The sequence below is a fragment of the Podarcis gaigeae genome (genome assembly GCF_964106915.1).
Source record: "Podarcis gaigeae genome assembly, chromosome: 3".
Lineage (NCBI taxonomy): Eukaryota > Metazoa > Chordata > Lepidosauria > Squamata > Lacertidae > Podarcis > Podarcis gaigeae.
Genome location: NC_139680.1, coordinates 1,513,814 through 1,535,255, shown reverse-complemented (window position 1 = coordinate 1,535,255; position 21,442 = coordinate 1,513,814). Strand labels below are relative to the sequence as shown.

At 42.9% G+C, this 21,442-nt stretch overlaps 1 protein-coding gene across 1 annotated transcript in view; it reads left to right on the top strand.

Annotated features, from left to right (window-relative positions):
- Positions 1–13,768: 13,768 nt before the first annotated feature.
- LOC310840430 (uncharacterized protein) overlaps positions 13,769–21,442 on the top strand; it is a gene marked incomplete at its 5' end in the record, with an annotated part of 135,589 nt that continues 127,915 nt past the window's right edge. The window contains one exon of the mRNA XM_083730391.1: positions 13,769–16,212. Within this exon, the coding sequence (XP_083586517.1) occupies positions 13,769–15,517 (1,749 nt within the window). The 3' untranslated portion in view covers positions 15,518–16,212. The remainder of the gene's footprint in view (positions 16,213–21,442) is intronic.

Genomic DNA, 21,442 nt, shown 5'->3' with positions numbered 1-21,442 from the left:
CAGGAGCCCCCTTATGCTAGCAAGTCCTTGTGTGGGCTCCCACTAGTGGGACTTAGCAGTTGAATCCCACCCAGAATGACAAAAGCCCTCCAGCAATATAGCATATGATGCTGGCCCGTTAAGAATTGCATTGCTCTTGTGTGAAGCATCTATGTCACATGCTTATGTCAAGCGCAAAGAGAGAGTGATCTAAAAAGGCACCCAAAGGGCCTTCGGGATCCTGGGCCTGGATCCCAAAATCTGTTCTTCCTTACCTTTTAATTATGTCTGCTGGCTTTCTTTAAAAAGTGTCATATTTCTGGTTGAATGGAGTATAAAGAAAAAGTCTCATTCAGCAGCATTAACCTTAAAACAATTGCCAGAAGAGATAATCCCAAAGGGAAGGAAACAAGAAAAGGAATTTACATGCATTAGCATGAGGTGTCAATAAGCCAGTTCTGCTCTGCTCTTGTTTTATCTTCTTCGCTTATTCAGAGGAGGAAAGTGGGGCAAAATCCTGGGCATGGGAAGTTACTGCATAGTTTAGACTTGGCACTGAGTGCAAAAGTTGTAGTCCAATGAAATATAGGAATATTGCTAACATTGCCATGGCATAGCCCTTGAAGATACAAAAAAAACCACTGACAGTCACTTTGTGTCAATTCATTATTGGAGTCCAAATGCAAATCAGTTTTATCCAAAAAAGATAATGAATAATCTAAAAATGGCAGTAGCTTTTTCTTTTCCTTTCACATTAAGTCCTTGTGTTCCTGTCAGGGAAAAAGGTGGGTTAATGATGATGATGATGATGATGATGTAGAAATGGTGCTATTGCTTTTAGAGGTTGTGGGACTGGTTTTATTGTTTTCAGAATCTGTCTTTTCATATTTTATCTCATTTCTGTCTTGCTGTGGACTATTTCAATGTTTAAGTCTGTGAAACAAACAAGGTCCAGCTCTGAGGGTCTTCTGGCGGTTTCCTCACTGCGAGAAGCCAAGTTACAGGGAACCAGGCAGAGGGCCTTCTCGGTAGTGGCACCCGCCCTGTGGAACGCCCTCCCACCAGATGTCAAAGAGAACTACCAGACTTTTAGAAGACATTTGAAGGCAGCCCTGTTTAGGGAAGCTTTTAATGTTTAATAGGTTATCGTATTTTAGTGTTTTTTTATATATATATAATAATTTTTATTGGTTTTTTAACAAAAAGACAAGCAAAACACAAAACAAAAACATACAAAAACATTTAAAACATGACTTCCCCATACCTCCCTTTCACTGCATCCTTGTTTTACAACTCTTTAGCAACCCTTCAGTCAATTTCTCTAGTAATTTTCTTTAAATTTACTTAATGTTAATGTTTTCAGCTGTAATTCTCTATTTCTTACCCCTAGACATCCTGTCAGTCCTCAATTTTACAACAATTTTTAAGATATATTTTAAATTTCTTCCAGTCCTCTTCCACTGTCTCTTTCCCCTGGTCACGGATTCTGCCGGTCATCTCTGCCAGTCCCATAAAGTCAATCACCTTTGTCTGCCATTCTTCCAGAGTAGGTAGTTCTTGCATCTTCCAATACTTTGCCAACAGGATCCTTGCTGCTGTGGTCGCATACATAAAAAAAGTCCTATCCTTCCTTGGCACCAACTGGCCGACCATGCCCAAGAGAAAAGCCTCCGGTTTCTTTATAAATGTCCACTTAAGGACTTTTTTAATTTCATTATAGATCATTTCCCAAAAGGCTTTGATCTTTGGGCAGGTCCACCAGAGATGATAGAAGGTACCTTCAGACTCATTACATTTCCAACATTTATTATTGGGCAAATGGTAGATTTTTGCAAGCTTGACTGGGGTCATGTACCACCTATAGATCATTTTCATTATGTTCTCTTTTAAGGCACTACATGCCGTAAACTTAATGCCGGTGGTCCATAACTGTTCCCAGTCAGCAAACATAATGTCATGACCGATATCCTGTGCCCATTTAATCATAGCTGATTTAACCATTTCCTCCTGTGTATTCCATTTCAACAGCAAGTTATACATTCTAGATAGATTCTTAGTATTGGGTTCTAGCAGTTCTGTTTCTAACTTTGACCTCTCCTTCTGAAATCCTAATTTCCTGTCCTGCTTAAATGTCTCATTTATCTGATAGTAATGTAACCAATCTCGAACTTTAAACTTTAGCTTCTCATGACTCTGGAGTTTAAATTTTTCACCATCTTGTTCTAGGATTTCACAATATTTTGGCCAGTTAGGTTCCATGTTTAATTTTTTCACCGCCTTAGCTTCCATTAGTGACAGCCACCTAGGGGTTTTGCTTTCCAACAAATCTTTATATCGAATCCAAACATTATACAAAGCTTTCCTAATAATATGGTTTTTAAAGCCTTTATGCACCTTTACCTTGTCATACCATAGATATGCATGCCAACCAAAGTTATTATCATACCCTTCTAAGTCCAAAATGTCTGTGTCTTCAAGGAGTAGCCAGTGTTTCAACCAGCAAAAAGCCGCTGATTCATAATAGAGTCTTAAGTCCGGCAGGGCAAAACCCCCTCTATCTTTTACATCAGTTAAGATCTTAAATTTTATTCTGGGCTTTTTGCCCTGCCAGACAAATTTAGATATATCTTTCTGCCACCTCTTGAAGCAATCCATCTTGTCTAGAACCTGTAAAGTCTGAAATAAGAATAACATTCTAGGCAATACGTTCATCTTGATAACAGCAATTCGGCCTAACAAGGAAAGTCTCAGCCTAGACCATATTTCTAGATCTTTCTTAACTTCTGTCCAACATTTTTCATAATTGTCTTTAAATAAGTTCACATTCTTAGATGTTAAATTCACCCCTAGGTATTTCACTTTTTTCATTATTTCCAAACCAGTTTCACTCTGAAATCTCTCTTTTTCTTCCATTGTTAAATTTTTTTCCAACACTTTCGTTTTCTGTTTATTCAGTTTAAATCCTGCTACTTGACCAAATATCTCAATTAATTCTAATGCTCTTTTGGTACTAGTATCTGGCTGTTGCAGCGTTAACACTAGGTCATCTGCAAATGCCCTTAATTTATAATGTTTAGCTCCGACCTGTATTCCTTTAACCAACTGATCCTTTCTAATCATGTTTAACAAAACCTCCAGGACAGATATAAAAAGCAAAGGGGATATTGGACACCCCTGTCGTGTACCTTTTTCTATAGGTATTTCTTCCGTTACCACATTGTTCACTATTAGCTTTGCTTTTTGTTTAGAATATATTGCACCTATACCGTTTTCGAAACCTTGGCCTACCCCCATCCCCTGGAGATTCTTCATCATAAAACTCCAACAAATGTTGTCAAAGGCTTTCTCCGCATCCACAAAAATCAAAACCGCCTTTCGGTTAATGTCAACTTCTAATAACTCCAAAATGTCTATAATGTTCCTCACATTGTCTGACATATGTCTCCCTGGGAGAAAGCCAGCTTGATCTTTATGAATCTCCCCTATCAGCACTTTTTTTAGTCTTTTTGCCAAAATGTCTGCAAAAATTTTATAATCCACATTAAGTAAGGATATAGGGCGGTAGTTTTTAACCTGGTTCTTTTCAGTCTCTGTTTTCGGTATAAGTGAGATGAAAGCCTCTTTCCACGATTCAGGTGCCTTTTTCCCCTCCATAATTTCATTACAAACTTCCTTCAATGGTTGTATTAACCATTCCTTCAACGCTTTGTAATATCTAGCAGTCAAACCGTCTGGTCCTGGAGATTTTCCCAATTGCATGTTCTGGATGGCACCCTCTATTTCCTGATCTGTTATCTTTTCATTCAGAATCATTTTGCTTTGTTCTGAAATTTTTGGTAAACCATATTTTCTAATAAATTCTTCTATTTCTTGTTCATTTATTGGCCCTTGTGCATACAGTTTCCTAAAAAAGCTTTGAAAAGAATTACTTATCTCGTTAGGTTTGTGGATAATCTTTCCATCCATTTCTAGACTTGTTACAGTGTTCAGTTTCTGCCTTTTTTTCAATTGCCATGACAGAAGTTTCCCACATTTGTCTGCTGATTCAAATGTCTTTTGTCTCATCTGCTTTATTTTCCATTCTATTTCTTGGTTCATCAGTTCCATGTATTGCGTCTGATAATACTTTATTTCTCTCAAAATCTCCTGAGACTTTGGTCTGGACCTCAATTTCTTTTCTGCTTCTTTTATTTTTTCTAAGATTTTTTCTTTCCTCTCATTTTGTTTTTTCCTCTTTATAGAATTCTGTTGAATTAGAAAACCTCGCATCACGGCTTTACTAGTGTCCCAAATTATTCTTTTCTCCACATCTGTTCTCAAGTTTACCTCAAAGTAGTCTTTCACTGCTTTTTGGGCCTTCTTGTAAATCTCTTCATCTTTAAATAGGGTGTCATTCATTCTCCATCTAAAGGATCCAGTTGTTGTTAGTTTCATCTCCATCTTTACAGCATTATGGTCGGAGCAGGTTTTTGGGCAGATTCCTACTTTTTTTATTCTTGGTGCCAGGCTACTGGTGACCCATATTTGGTCAATTCTTGTCCATGTCATTTTTGCTTCGGAGAAGAAGGTTCCCTCCCTCTCCAGAGGGTTCCTTGTTCTCCAGATGTCAATCAAATCCATAGTTTCAGTCATTTCAAAAAAAGTCTTTGGTAGTCTCCCTTCCTTAGAAATCACTTGTCTCTGTGCTTTATCCATGTTTGTGGAGACAACTCCATTCATATCTCCCATCATTAAGATTTTATAGTCCAAAAAGTCCATTAATGTCTCATGCAGCTTCTTAAAGAATTCGGCCTTCCCTTCGTTTGGTGCATATACTCCTACTATCAGAACTTTTTCTCCTTGAATTTGAATTTCAACTGCCAGGTATCTTCCTTGTTCATCTTTAAATATCATTTTTGGAACCAATTTTTCTTTTACATAGATCACCACACCTCTTTTCTTGACTTTGTCTGATGATATAAATTCTTGTCCCAATCTCTTATTTGTCAAAAGTTTCCTGTGTATCCTGGCAATATGGGTTTCTTGTAGGCATATTATATCTAACTGTTCTTTCTTTAAAATGTGAAAACTTGATTTCTTTTTCGGGGAAGGTTTAGACCGTTACAATTCCAACTCAGCAGTTGCAGAGACATCTTGTTACTGGGTACCTTTTCCACCGACTGCTCCAAGCTTTTGTTCCTCCTCGGTTGGTATTGGGTTAAGTCCAAATGATAAGTTTGCGATATCAGTTGTTTCTCTCTCTCCTACCGTTCCTTTCCGCAGGTCTTCTAAATATCTCTCCAAAAACTGTTCTTTGTCTTGAATTGTTTTTATTTTTATCTTCTTACCTTTGAAGTTAAAGGACAGTCCTTGTGGGAACTCCCACCTAAATGGGATGGTATTTTCCTTCAGCAGGTCGACTAGATCTTTATAGAAGGTTCTCACCTCCAAAATGTATTTAGGGATGTCCTTGAAGATCTGTATTTGACAATTCTGGATCACCAGTGCCTTTTGATAGTGTAGATTCAATATTTTATCTCTTTCTTCCTTGGATCTCAACGTGATTAGGCAATCCCTTGGTTTCTTGCCCTGTCTCCTGCCCAACCGGAAGGCTGTAGTTATCACAAACTCCTCCTCTTTCTCCAATTCGTCTTGCCAAAATTCCTCAAAGTTCTCTGTAAGGAATTCCGCAAGGTTGTCCCCCTCACTTTCAGGAACCAATCTTAGTTTCAGATTTTTCCCTTTCCTCTCCAGTTCCATTAAGGCCAAAGTTGCATCATGCTCATTCACTTTTTTTGCAATTGGCACAAACCTTTCCCTTGTCTCCTCTGCAGTACTTTTAGCACTTTCAGCGGTTTTTCTTGTTTCTGAACTTTCTTGTATTAATCGATTTATGGAATCTGTGTTAGTTGTCACAGTTGCCGTATTCAAGTCCAATCTCGCTGTCAGTTCTGTCAATTTTTTAGAATTCTCAGTAGACTGCTTTGTCAATGCTTCCAGCGATTGATTTATCTTAAGCAGTGCCTGTGTCATAGAATCCATTGATGCAGTTGTTACTTTTTCCTGTGCAGCTGGTACTGCTCCTGACATAGAGCCCCTTTTCTTTTGTGCTTGTGCTTGCTTTGTTTTTGATCTAGTTGATATCTCCTCCACTGGGGTGCTCATATCCAAGGTCGTTCTCACAGGAAAGATTTACAAGTGGAAAATCCCACTGCTTCTTCCTCAGTGGAACTGTTTCCCTTGAAACCCTCTAGAGGGAGCAAATTGTATCCAAATAGGAATAAGCCACAAAGAAACAAGAAAGCGTAGAGCGACGAAAAAGTTCAAAAGTCCAATTGTAAATCCTTACTTTGTTTCAGTTCAAAATTCAACAGTATAAATCCACTAAAGTCCCATAATTTTGTTACAGATAAAGTCCCACTTTGTATCCAAGATCCGTCTGACAGATCGCTTTCCCGGTGCCTTATTCAGGCAGCCCGAGTCAGAGGATTTGACAGTGAAAGATTTCCCATCCAAATTATTTAATGCAGGTTAAACAATGTCCCAATTATCTTCCCCCCTTCTCCTGCCGGATGGGGGGAGGTCTACGTTCGATGTCAGGTTTGCTGAATTAGAGAAAAGTTTCCCTTTTAAATACAGCTTGCTTTTTCGTTGCTTTGTTAGTCATGCAGTTCGGGAAGGCAGACTTCCTTGATTTATACCTTCCCCGTTTTCAGCCGAATGTCAAAATTTTTAGTGTCCCGTTAATCTTATTCTCTTGTTCTTACTCACGGGTGATGTTGTCAATCTTTAGTTTCAGGAAGGAATCGGCGCTCTCCGTTGATGGCGACGCGGCTTCACTCCACGGGCTGGGTAGCGATTCTCAGCACCGCGCTCACACCCGGTGCCGCTCCGGAGCCTTTAAAAAGGCTCTTTCACAGTACCGGGGGGCGCAAAGGTGCCCGCCGAATCTCCTTGCTCACAGGCTTCTGCGCCTGTGATTTTAGGGGTCCCCCGCTCGCCGTAGCGGGTCAGACCCGAACTCGTGGAGCAGTCCTGCTTCGGAGCTCGAAGCAAGGACCGCCATTAACGCTGGCGCCGACCGGAAGTCCCCGTATTTTAGTGTTTTGTTGGGAGCCGCCCAGAGTAGCTGGGGAAACCCAGCCAGATGGGTGGGGTATAAATGATAAATTATTATTATTATTATTAATTATTATTATTATTATTATTAGCAATCAAACAAACAAACAAACAAACAAACAGATCTTTCCACTGCCCTGTGGAAAGGCATGAGAAACGTGAGGGCTACATCAGAGGCCAAGAAGCAAATTGGAGGCTGATATCAAAACAAGACTTGATTAAACTTGTTTAAATTTCTTAATAACTGATGTCATTACTTTCTAATGTTGTTTTATGATTGCAAGTTAATGTTGTGTGCTTAGTAGGATATATTTTATATAGAGAAAGAAAATGTTTAAAATAGCATTACCTGACATTTTCAGAAGGGAAACTTAAAATTATTTGGTTTTCTGAAAGCCATTTATGTGCTTTTTCATAGAGTCACAGAATCATAGAATAGAAGCATAGAATCATAGTTGGAAGAGACCACAAGGGCCATCGAGTCCAACCCCCTGCCAAGCAGGAAACACCATCAGAGCACTCCTGACATATGGTTGTCAAGCCTCTGCTTAAAGACCTCCAAAGAAGGAGACTCCACCACACTCCTTGGCAGCAAATTCCACTGTCGAACAGCTCTTACTGTCAGGAAGTTCTTCCTAATGTTTAGGTGGAATCTTCTTTCTTGTAGTTTGGATCCATTGCCCCGTGTCCGCTTATCTGGAGCAGCAGAAAACAACCTTTCTCCCTCCTCTATGTGACATCCTTTTATATATTTGAACATGGCTATCATATCACCCCTTACCTCCTCTTCTCCAGGCTAAACATGCCCAGCTCCCTTAGCCGTTCCTCATAAGGCATCGTTTCCAGGCCTTTGACCATTTTGGTTGCCCTCCTCTGGACACGTTCCAGTTTGTCAGTGTCCTTCTTGAACTGTGGTGCCCAGAACTGGACACAGTACTCCAGGTGAGGTCTGACCAGAGCAGAATACAGTGGCACTATTACTTCCCTTGATCTAGATGCTATACTCCTATTGATGCAGCCCAGAATTGCATTGGCTTTTTTAGCTGCCGCGTCACACTGTTGGCTCATGTCAAGTTTGTGGTCAACCAAGACTCCTAGATCCTTTTCACATGTACTGCTCTCAAGCCAGGTGTCACCCATCTTGTATTTGTGCCTCTCATTTTTTTTGCCCAAGTGCAATACTTTACATTTCTCCCTGTTAAAATTCATCTTGTTTGTTTTGGCCCAGTTCTCTAATCTGTCAAGGTCGTTTTGAAGTGTGATCCTGTCCTCTGGGGTGTTAGCCACCCCTCCCAGTTTGGTGTCATCTGCAAATTTGATCAGGATGCCCTTGAGTCCATCATCCAAGTCGTTGATAAAGATGTTGAATAAGACCGGGCCCAAGACAGAACCCTGTGGCACCCCACTAGTCACTCTTCTCCAGGATGAAGAGGAACCATTGATGAGCACCCTTTGGGTTCGGTCAGTCAGCCAGGTATACATCAATGCAGGGTTCAAGGAAGGAAACCAAGGCGCAAAATGAACACTCAAGCCCTTCAAGATCCTATTAAGCGGGATTACTTCCAAATGACTCTTAAGGACCATCTGCTTTTGGAATTCCCTGATAGCATCAAGGGACACAGGACCAAGCTAAAAACATCCATTATTGCAGCCTGTGAACAAACTATTGGATACCAAACCAAGAAACCCCAGGACTGAGGCTGAGGAATAGGCCCCACTTATGCTCCTGTGATACTTTCGTCAGCTCTTTGGCTTGGAGGTAGCAGTTGAACCGAGTGAGGTAGGAGCCCCATGATTCAGAGGCTGGCGCAAACGGCGGTAGAGGCACAAGTGAAGCCATGATTCCGATGCCGGCGTAGAGGGCGATGGATGGAACACTGTGCTCTAGCCAGAACAGTCAGCTCTGAATTGGTTCTGTTCAGTGATTTTGCTCAGTGATTCAGCTCAGTTCAGAGGGTGGCCGCATCTGGCTGTGCTCTGATGTCCATCGATCCCAACCTCGTTGCCAGTGTTAAGTTGTGGGTGAACATATCAGACGACACAGCGATTCTTCAACAGCTCTTGTTTATTCAGAGGGCAGAATAGAACTGAACTGCAGAGCTCAGTCAGCCTGCTTATATAGAGCTCCAGAACAACGTAACTGTTGCAACTTTCTAAAACTATCCAATCACTGAACGTCACTTTTGAGCCTTCATTTGCATAACTATCTACAGTATCCCCCTGCTGGCCCAGAACATAACAAAAAACAACAAAAAACAACAAAGCCAGTGGATACCTGCCGAAGTCTTCAAAGTGGGTGGAATTCAACTTACACAACAACTTTACAAGCTCATCGAAAAAGTTTGGGCGAGAGAGGAAATTCTAGCAGACTTTAGGGATGCTAAAATTATCAATCTCTTTTAAAAAGGTGACAGAACGGATTGCCGAAACTATCGAGGCATCTCTCTATTAGCTGAAGCTGGCAAAATTATTGCAAGGATCTTAGCAAACCGTCTCTTAACAATATCCGAGGTGACCCTTCCTGAATCCCAGAATGATTTTCGGCCTTCTAGGAGGAAAGTGGACATGATTTTCATCACTCAACAGCTTCAAGAAAAATGCAGAGTGCAAAACCAACCCCTGTATATGGTGTTTATTGACCTGACTAAGGCTTTCAACACTGTAAATCGTAATGCCCTGTGGACTGTCCTTCTGAAAATTGGCTGCCCAGATAAATTTGTGAACATTATTCGCTCCTCCATGATAATATGACAGCAACAGTCACGGATAAGAATGGCTCTCAAAGTGAACCATTCACAGGGTTGCGTTATTGCCCCAACTCTATTCATTATTTTCATTGCCATGATCCTACACTTTGTCAAAGGGAAACTTCCCTCTGGAAAAGAAATCATATATCGAACAGATGGAAAGCTCTTCAATCTGAGCAGGCTGAAAGCAAAGAGTAAGGTTACCGTAACTTCTGTCATAGAGCTTCATTATGCTGATGACAACGTAGTGTGTGCACACTCAGAGGATGACCTCCAAACCATCCTAAATATCATCGCAGAAGCTTACGAAAAGCTTGGCCTGTCACTCAACATCCAAAAAACCAAAGTGCTGCACCAACAAGCACAAAACAATCTCTCTGCAGTGCCACAAATGCAACTCAGTGGAGTAACATTGGAAAATACTTCTCCTACCTGGTCAGTTACCTTTCCACAAGGGCCGACATTGATGTCAAAATCCAATATTGCCTGAGTTCTGCAAGTACAGCTTTCTCCTGATTGAAGTGTTGAAGCAATGATTCTTCAACATCAACTTCATTGGACTGGTCATGTTGTGCGGATTCCTGATTATCGTCTTCCAAAGCAACTACTCTACTCCGAACTTAAAAGTGGAAAGCATAATGTTGATGGTCAACAAAAGAGGTTCAAAGACTCTCTCAAGGCAAATCTTTAAAAATGTAGTATAAACACCGACAACTGGGAAACACTGCTTGCGAGTGCTCCAGTTGGAGAGCAGCCTTTACCAAAGGTGTCTTGGGTTTTGAAGACGCTCGAACTCAGGACGAAAAGGGAGAAACGCGCTAAGGGGAAGGCACACTTGGCAAAACCATACCGTGATCATCTCCCACCCGGAAACCTATGTCCCCACTGTGGAAGAACGTGTGGATCTATAATTGGCCTCTACAGTCACAGACTCACTGTTAAAACCGTGTTCATGAAAGACAATCTCACTTGGCTATGAGTGATCGCCAAAGAAGAAAGTGCAATACAAATGTGACACTAGATGGCAACAGTGAGCTAGGCAAAATTCAATGTATTTTTCAAAATATATATATAAAACATATGTGTGTAGATTCTGCCAATGATTCCAAGGGAGCACAGAGCAGTGGTGTGCCCTCAGCAGCTGCCCACTTGCTGACTCTGGAGTGGATGAGCAGTTCTTCAAACCCCTGGAGCGTCTGAATTGAACAGGAAAATATGAGCACCATGCAGCCACATGAAGCATCTTTAAAGTCTCCCTGGCAAAAGGGAGTCAGTCTGATGCTGCATTTTCCCACTGAGGTCAATAGAACTTAAGGACAGGATTCACCGATCACATCCTATCAACGGAAGCCCTTATCTTCTCCTGCTCTGCCCTCTGCAATTGGCTCTGGGTGGCAGGAGAACCCCAAGAACAGCACACAAGGAAAGGGGGGGTGTAATTCTTTTGCAAGCAGAACAATCAAAATAGAGCAGCTGTTACGTCCCCTCTAAGAGTGCTTAAGCTATGCTTAGGAGATTCTGATTTAAGATTAGGCGCCCACTTTAAAGTTATTTCCTTTCTCCCAGTTTTGGGAAGAGTTGGTTGACACAGACTTTTCATTACTAAAAAAGTTTGTAGTCTTTTGTTTTTAAATAACACCAGCAGCTTCTCTGGGTGACTTTTAGAAGTGAAATTTTTAATGTTTTAATTTGTTGGAAGCTGCTCAGAGTGGTTGGGGCAAACCAGTCAGATGGGTGACATATAAATAAATTATTATTATTATTATTATTATTATTATTATTATTATTATTATTATTATTATTATTTTACAGATTCCCTGCAGACAGAAGCTGAAGGAAATAGATTGGGTTGCATAACAATGATGAATGACATGCAAGGAACAAGAATGCTCTGTGGGACAAACCCCTGACAAAAGAAATGAAACTGTCACTTGTTTGCTAAATGTTGGATACCAAGTGTATATAAAACTGAATTAAAAGTAACAGAATGAGATTCATCTCCAGTACAGTATATTGGATTTATTTTTTTTGCTCAATCTCAGAGTCCAGTGCGTTCTCAATAGTTGCTCAGTCAGCTGCTAAGAAGAGGGAAATAAATAATCACTCTAGCTGTTATAGTTACAGATAGGTAGCCGTGTTGGTCTGCCATAGTCAAAACAAAAAAAATTCCTTCCTAAGTCAAAAATTGACTTAGTTGGTCTTTAAGGTGCTACTGGAAGGAATTTTTTTTGTTCTAGCTGTTATAGTTTTCATAAAAAGGCTAAACCTGCAATATATAGTGCAGTATATCTTCTGTTGGCCTTGCACTTCTCCTTAGTCTTTCAGGTCCAAATCTAACTGCAGAGGATATTGTGCCTGAAGCAAGCAAAGCCTCTGTCTTCTTTTCACAGGAAGTCCCTGTCCCTCACCCAAGTGGAGAAGTGAAGTCAGTTTTGTAATCAAGAGTCTCCCATGGAACCTTGTCCAAACCCTTGCTGGTATGCTATTTAAAAAGCCTTCCTTGATCTACCAGATCTGGTTGCTAAAAGAGAGAGAAGACTGGGCTGACATGACTTGTGATAGAGAAACCCAGACAATGTTGTATCCATGTAGTACTGTATGAGGGTTAACCACAGGACAAGAAAAATGGCCACGAAGGATACCCAGAAGACCTTAAAACCTTTGCTGCAGTTGAGCACATTTTCTTTTAATTTTGTTATTTTAAGCTGACACCATTTTAATTATCTCTTTTGCTGCTGTTTCACTGTAACATTTAATTGCTGCTCATTTTATTGCCTTTTGATTGCTATTAGCCGCCTTGAGCACTGCTTTGGTAAGTGGGAAGGCAAGATAGTTTTATTTCCCTGGGCCCAGGATCCTTAAGGCCGAATCCTGAGGATCTCCAAGGGCAGCAGGAAGCCAAGGGAGGACAAATGCCTGGAGAGAACTCCTCTGGTTTCCTCAACTGCGAAGCAACCGTTGCACTCATCCAAGCTACAAAAATCATTTATCTTCTTTAATGTAATAACCGGGCCTGGAAAGGAATGGAAAAAATCCAGTCTGGTCTGAAACAGACAACAGTTAATTCCATGGAAGCAGAGGATGCAGGTTTTCCTATGACAGGAAGAGCTCTCAGAAATAATAAAGAGCAGGTTGTCGTGCTCACCTAGGAGTGCGTGTCTGGAATGTGGAATGGCAAATTCTTGACATTGTATAAACATCAAGGTGGCGCATTCCTGCCCTTCAGATTCTGGCGTGACGGTCCTGGCCTCTCAACAGTCCTTGTAATACGGTTCCTGTAACCAAAACTGAAAGTCAGCATTTGCACCCAGAGGGTGTGTCATTTTAGGGGGTGAAACTTAGTTTTTGCAATTTTTTTCAGTGACAGGTCTTAAAAAGATGGTTTGGGGTATAAGTAATTTAAATCTGCTATTATTTTTGTGATTAGACAACATTTAGCTTAGTAAATCTATATTTGATTAAAAAGCACGTTTGTTAGGGGAGACCTAGGTTTTTTTGGGGGGGGAGTTATTTGTCCTGTCTTCACGTGTTTTATGATGGAGGACCACTGTAGCTACCCCCAACGACACGTTCTCAAGATGGAGGGTGAGGGAACAGCTGCAGTCGCCTGCGGTTCCTGCGCAATGTTTGCCATCTTGCCAAAGGTTGCAGGCAGCATTACCTGCAGCAATTGCATGTTGACTGCCCTCTTAAAAGACAAAGTCCAGCAACTGGAGGAACGTGTAGCTACGCTCCAAAGAATTAGAGAGCTGGAGCTCGTCTTGGAAGCAACAGAGCACACCATCTCCACCAAAGAGGAGACAGGGGACTCCCCTGAGAAGGAGGCTAGTTCACCAACACAGGAGCCAGATATATGGAGAATCATGACTCAAAGAAGTAGGAGGCCCAGGATTCGCTCTGATTGTTTAGAAATACACAATCGCTTTGAGGTCCTCTCCCCTAGCATGGAAGACGAAGAGCAGACTCCATTTGAGGATCTCTCCCTCATTACAGTCGATCAGGTATATGAAGACGAGCAGCAAAGTCAGTACTCAGGGAATGTGCAGGTGACCTTGGAACGGACAGCTCACAGAAGAACCCCGACCAAACCTAAGAGGAGGCGTATAGTGGTGATAGGGGATTCCCTACTGAGGGGAGCAGAAGCAGTGGTCTGTGGGGCTGACAAGATGTCTTGGGAAGTGTGCTGTCTCCCCGGGGCTAAGATCCAAGATGTAACTGAACGACTGCAAGGAATCATAAAACCCACTGACAAATACCCCTTCCTCTTGGTTCATATGGGAACCAATGACACTGCAAGCAATAGCCTCCAGAAGATCAAAAGAGACTACGAGGCTCTGGGCAGGAAATTGAAGCAATTAAATGCACAAATTGTCATCTCATCTGTCCTCCCAGTTGAACGACGTGGCCCAGGGAGAGAGGGAAAAATAGTGGAAGTGAACAGCTGGCTTCGCAAATGGTGTAAAGAGGAACGGTTTGGATTCTTAGATCACGGACTGCAGTTTCTTGAAGATGGACTTCTGGCAAGCGATGGGCTGCACCTCACAACAGTTGGGAGGAATGTTTTTGCAAAAAAATCTCGGAAACCTCATCAGGAGGGCTTTAAACTGACTAATGTGGGGGAGGGAGACAGTGCTCCTGAAGGTAGGAGTCTATCAATTGATGAAGATGATCATCCAAATGTCATAGACCAAATGGAGCAAACAGCACGCAGACCTAGTGGTGGGAGGAAAAAATTCTTAAATAAGAGACACGGGGGAATGATTAATGGACTTCAATGTCTGTACACTAATGCGCAAAGCATGGGAAATAAACAAGATGAGCTTGAGCTCTTGGTACAGCAAACTAAATATGACATAATAGGCATCACTGAAACCTGGTGGGATAAGTCCCACGATTGGAATGTAATAATGGAGGCATACAATCTATTTCAGAGAAACAGACCAAACAAGAAAGGAGGAGGAGTGGCATTATATGTCAGGGATGTGTATACCTGTGAAGAGATCCAAGATTTAGAACCTCAAAGCCAAAGTGAGAGCATTTGGGTCAAAATTAAGGGAGAGAAGAATAACAGGGACCTCATTGTGGGAGTTTACTATAGATCCCCAAGCCAAACGGAGGACATAGATGATGCCTTCCTAGAACAGATGACCAAGCATGCAAAAGGAAGGGAGATAGTAGTAATGGGGGACTTCAATTACCCGGATAGTTGTTGGATGTCAAACTCAGCCAAGAGCATAAGGTCAAACAGATTCCTCACTGGCCTTGCAGACAACTTCATTGTCCAGAAAGTAGGAGAAGCAACAAGAGGAACAGCCATTTTAGATCTGGTCCTAACCAATGTTGATGACCTGGTTAGTGGGGTAGAAGTGGAAGGATCATTAGGCGCGAGTGATCATGCTCTTCTGAAGTTTACTATACAGCGGAAAGGAGCAGCCAAGCATACTAGGACTCAGTTTCTTGACTTTAAGAAAGCCGACTTCATAAAACTTAGGGAAGTGCTGGGTGAGATCCCATGGACAGTAATACTAAAAGGAAAGGGAGTTCATGATGGCTGGGAGTTTGTTAAGAGGGAGATAGTAAAAGCACAACTTCAGGCAATACCAATGAGACGGAAACATGGAAGGTGCCTAAAGAAGCCAGGGTGGCTATCTAAAGAACTTTTAACTGAATTAAGATTTAAAAAGGATGTGTAGAAAAAATGGAAAAGGGGGGAAACCACCAAAGAGGAATTCAAACAAATAGCCAGCACGTGTAGACACAAAGTCAGAAAAGCTAAAGCACAGAATGAATTCAGGCTTGCTAGAGAGGTTAAAAGCAACAAAAAAGGCTTTGATGGGTATGTTCGTAGCAAAAGGAAGAACAAAGAAACAGTGGGGTCACTCAGAGGAGAAGATGGTGAAATGCAAACAGGGGACACAGAAAGGGCTGAACTCCTCAATGCCTTCTTTGCCTCAGTCTTCTCCGATAAAGAAAACAATGCCCGACTTGAAGAATTTGGAGCAAATGATTCAGCAGAGGAAACACAGTCCAGAATAACTAAGGAGATAGTACAAGAATACTTGGCTAGTCTAGATGTATTCAAGTCTCCAGGGCCAGATGAACTGCATCCAAGAGTATTAAAAGAACTGGCAGATGTGATCTCAGAACCACTGGCAGTCATCTTTGAGAATTCCTGGAGAACAGGCAAAGTCCTGGCAGACTGGAGGAGGGCAAATGTTGTCCCTATTTTCAAAAAGGGGAAAAGAGAGGACCCAAATAATTACCGCCCAGTCAGTCTGACATCAATACCAGGGAAGATTCTGGAGCAGATCATTAAGCAAACAGTCTGTGAGCACCTAGAAAGGAATGCTGTGATCACCAATAGTCAGCATGGATTTCTGAAAAATAAGTCATGTCAGACGAACCTGATCTCGTTTTTTGACAGAATTACAAGCCTGGTAGATGAAGGGAACGCAGTAGATGTAGCCTACCTTGATTTCAGCAAGCCATTTGACAAGGTGCCCCATGATATTCTTGTAAAGAAGCTGGTAAAATGCGGTCTTGACTATGCTACCACTCAGTGGATTTGTAACTGGCTGACTGACCGAACCCAAAGGGTGCTCATCAATGGTTCCTCTTCATCCTGGAGAAGAGTGACTAGTGGGGTGCCACAGGGTTCTGACTTTGGCCCGGTCTTATTCAACATCTTTATCAACGACTTGGATGATGGACTCAAGGGCATCCTGATCAAATTTGCAGATGACACCAAACTGGGAGATGAATTTTAACAGGGAGAAATGTAAAGTATTGCACTTGGGCAAAAAAAATGAGAGGCACAAATACAAGATGGGTGACACCTGGCTTGAGAGCAGTACATGTGAAAAGGATCTAGGAGTCTTGGTTGACCACAAACTTGACATGAGCCAACAGTGTGACGCGGCAGCTAAAAAAGCCAATGCAATTCTGGGCTGCATCAATAGGAGTATAGCATCTAGATCAAGGGAAGTAATAGTGCCACTGTATTCTGCTCTGGTCAGACCTCACCTGGAGTTCTGTGTCCAGTTCTGGGCACCACAGTTCAAGAAGGACACTGACAAACTGGAACGTGTCCAGAGGAGGGCAACCAAAATGGTCAAAGGCCTGGAAACGATGCCTTATGAGGAACGGCTAAGGGAGCTGGGCATGTTTAGCCTGGAGAAGAGGAGGTTAAGGGGTGATATGATAGCCATGTTCAAATATATAAAAGGATGTCACATAGAGGAGGGAGAAAGGTGGTTTTCTGCTGCTCCAGAGAAGCAGACACGGAGCAATGGATCCAAACTACAAGAAAGAAGATTCCACCTAAACATTAGGAAGAACTTCCTGACAGTAAGAGCTGTTCGACAGTGGAATTTGCTGCCAAGGAGTGTGGTGGAGTCTCCTTCTTTGGAGGTCTTTAAGCAGAGGCTTGACAACCATATGTCAGGAGTGCTCTGATGGTGTTTCCTGCTTGGCAGGGGGTTGGACTCGATGGCCCTTGTGGTCTCTTCCAACTCTAGCTTTAAAGATGGAACTATTAACTAGAATTATTTTTCCTTTGCAATATACCGTATTTTTCGCCCTATAGGATGCACCGGCCCATAGGACGCACCTAGTGTTTTTTTGGGGGGGGGATCAAGGGGGAAAAAATTATTCCCCCCCCCCACATTTGCGCAGCCATCCCCAAGCTAGAAGAGGGAGACGAGCACTCCATCTCCCTCTTCTGCCTTCAGGGTCAGCCTCTCTAGCCTCCGTGGGGCAGCGGCTTGCCCTGCTGTCCCTGGAGCTTTTGGGGCTGGCGATGGGGAGAAGCAAGCTTGCTTCTCCCCACCGCCAGCCTCCAAACCAGGTCGGGGAATAGCGGGATGGCGGCGCTTCACCTCCCCGCTGTCCCCCGAGCTTGTGGGTCTGGCCAATATCTGCACCAATCGGGATGCAGGCTTGCAGATAGCTTCCTGAAGCCTGGAGAGCGAGAGGGGTCCATACGCACCGACCCCTCTCGCTCTCCAGGCTTCAGCGAAAGCCAGCATTCACCCCATAGGACGCACACACATTTCCCCTTCATTTTTGGAGGGGGAAAGTGAATGTACGGCAGTGAATAATTGATCATTTTGTTTGATATGACAAGAAGCTGAGGTTAAAATCAAATATGATGAGGAAAATAATATCTTCATGGGAGAACAGGCAGGATTTAATAGATTTCTCTACTTTTCATGGTTTTGTGCTGAAGGGCAGAAAGAGATGATTGTCTGCAGCATTTGGGGATTTGATTCCTTGCTTTTGATGCATTGATCATGTTTATTATATGACTGATAAAACAGTCTTTTCTACAGCAACCAGAGGGGGGAAACCTCCTGTCTTACTAAATGCATATGGTATAGTCCTCTTGTTTGCTGTTTAATAAGGATATCAAGATAGTCTTACAGACCTTTTGGGGTACAAAGATGGACCGAGGGGGTCCTCTTGGTAGTTCCTCCCCCCTCGGAGGCTGGGGGCTGGCCCTGGAGAGGGCCTTCTCTGTGGTGCCTCCTAAATTGTGAGTTCCACTCTCCACAGAGGTCTGTGTAGCATCTTGACTATATGGCTCCCAGGAAATGCTGAAGACACAACTCTGTACCCTGGTCTTTGGCACACAAGAAGAAAAGGCTAAGGAGTAAAACCTACACAGATCTGGAGTGGAGTGGTTGGCTGGCGCCTTATATGCCCCCTTCCAGCAACTCCTGCCTCCAAGTGGGTGCCAAACGTCTTGCTCTGCTTTGCAAGGCCAGGGGACTTGTCATCTGGGCGTCCCAGGATCTCCAGACACAGGGCCCAGACTTGCACACCAGAGAAGTCACTGCAGTGCAAAAACCAGAGGCAGCCATTATGAGTTGCCGGTCTCTACAGCCGCAGCGGGTGCTGCGATTCTCTGGTGGTTTGACTTTGCCCGGGGGGGGGGGGGGCATTGTCCCTCAAGACGGATGGATGATGCCAGCAGCAAGTTGTTTTAAAATGTTTTTAGTATTGTGCTTAGATTGTAATCCATCTTGGGACATCTGGTTGAAGGTCGGGTAAATAATAAGGTCGGGTAAATTGAAAAGAGCTGTTACCTTCCTAATAACACTAGTCACGGCATGTGTGGAATTTTATAAGATCAGTGTATGAATTCTGTTGGAGAGACTTACGTTGCTTTTATTTTTATATGCTTTGTTATAGTTATGAAAACCAAAAATAGAAACTGGCATAATGGAATTTTAAATTTGGGTGTGTAACTGGTTGTGCTGTATTTAGTGTTTTATTCATTGAGTCAACTGTTGGTTTAAACTCAGCTGGGCTTTAGTGATGCTCAGTTCATTAAGATCAGCAGAGGGACCTCTTGGAGCCCTCAGAATTGTGTGGGGCTGCCAGCCCAGGAGAGGACCTCATCATTCAGCAATGCTGAAGATACACCCGGCTGTCCTGTTTTCAGGACCCACCCTATGCCTGTGAGTGCAATTTGCTTTTAATACTGGAATTTAAATTGCTGTAACCTGTCCTGGGAAAACAACAACAACATATTTATTATGTTTATTTTCCGCATTCCGAGGGCAGCCCAGAAGGGTTGAACGCCATGAGAGAGGCAGGAACATCTCCTTCTTTTTAAATCTAAGGGCTTATCCACACTTAAATTTTTGCCCTGTTCTTTCCAGGCTGTGCTTTAAATATCCACCTCTGAGTGTGTTCAAGGAGAGGTGTGGCTTTCCCTGCTAAAACCTGCTCTTTTAGGCCGGAAGGTTTGAGGCCTAGTTCTCCAACTGTCACTCCTCATTGGAGTGACACTCCTCCAACTGTCACTTCCTTATTGAGAATGCCTGCCGGAAGGAGAAAACAAGGTGCAAAGAGCCAGAAGACCACTATTGAGACTCACAATTCCTCTAAAACAAAGAATCGGCAGAGAGCCAACGCCATCTGCCCTGGCTCAGAAACAGAGCGGGTTGAGAAAACCGAGAAAACAGAGCAAATAGAACAAACAGTGAGTAACAACGTTGGGGGAACCTCACCCCCCCCCCCTTAAGGAGGATGTCAATGACCCGACCCCCCTCCTCCCAGAAAAAGCTAATCCGTCCAAGAGGGCAAGAGCAGGAGCAGGAGGGATTCCTCCCACTCCTAACGCTGACCCACCCATGCCTCTAGAACAAGATATCAGAGGAGCCTGCTTTCAACCGATTCTGGATACGCACCCCTACCAAGAGATTTGCATGTTGTCTGCAGAAACTATGGTTCTGGTTCTCCAAAGACTGGATGAAATCCTCACCAGAATAGTTAACATTGAGAAACAATTGGATACTAGTTCCTCCCCTTTAAATGCCCAAGGGCTTAAAAGGATGATAAGAAATGACTCTGTTAATAACTCACCAACTCAAACTATGGATGAAGTGAGGTCCTGTCAAGTCTTGCAAACGAACCAGATAATGCTTGAGATTCACCGATACACTCATAGGTGGATGAACCGCAGACAAATTACTATGTCCTTGTCTCAGCTCCTGAATTACCATTACCGAAATGTAGATCTAGAAAATTTCCACTTCCTGCCTACCTTGAGAAACACCATGCGCCTATTTATGACCTTTAGGTCATCAACCCTCCCATCTCGACTCATGGAGATAAAGGATACCCTATGGTGGTTCCATTCTCTCCGCCCAGTGAGGGTATTTAAGGACGAAACTAGGAGGCAGTTGGTCCCTTGCATAGAGTCAAAGCTAATGCGGATAAAGGAAACCAAGCTCAACACTAGAAATACTAATTGCCCGAAGGAAGAAAAGAACTTTGTAAGCCTAGAATTACAAGACCTGAAGAAGAGGCTAATGAGTATAAAGACTGAGATTTCTACCCAAAATATCAGGACAGTAGAGCTTAGAGCACAATATTTAAAGACGTCCAACAGCTCTTTATCCCATCGAAAGACATCAGTGCAACTCCCTGTTCCCTTTTCAAACAACACCAAATTAGATGAGGAATTTGGCGCCTCCGACATTTCCATGGCAACAACACATAAAGAACTCTATGTTGCTGACAATCTGGAGATATCCAGCACCAAATCTACATCTGGACCTTTGCCTAATGTTCCAAAAACTTACCAGAATGAGCAGCCTTCTCTACTGTACTCCTGGCGAGACAGGATGGATAGATCTTCTGAATTCGAATCTGGCTCTTTGTTGGCCAGTGATCCACATTTTATAACACATACCTCATTAATACTTCCACAGCCACAGATAGAACCAACAATCCTCCAATTAACCCAGGAGGGAGAGGGGGATTGACAGTTAATGAAACACCATGGGACTGTCCCCCCCGCTTGGGGTGCGGTTGGTTGGGTTTTATCTTCTAGGGATACTTACCCCATCAGACCTCCACCTCTTTCCCATACCACTTTGACCCATGAGTCCTGGCCCAAGGATGACTTGTTATTGAGGGGATGTTACCCATCTATTGGGGAGGCTAGTATGGGATCTGGGATTTCCACAATTGAAGGGCTAGGGAGGAATGGCGGTGGGGCTAGATATCTCTACCGGTGAAGGGTTTTGAGATGCAGTGATCCTCGAACCCCTTCCAATTCTACGCCCCATCCCAAGGGATGAGGGTAGGAAGAGCAAGGATTACAC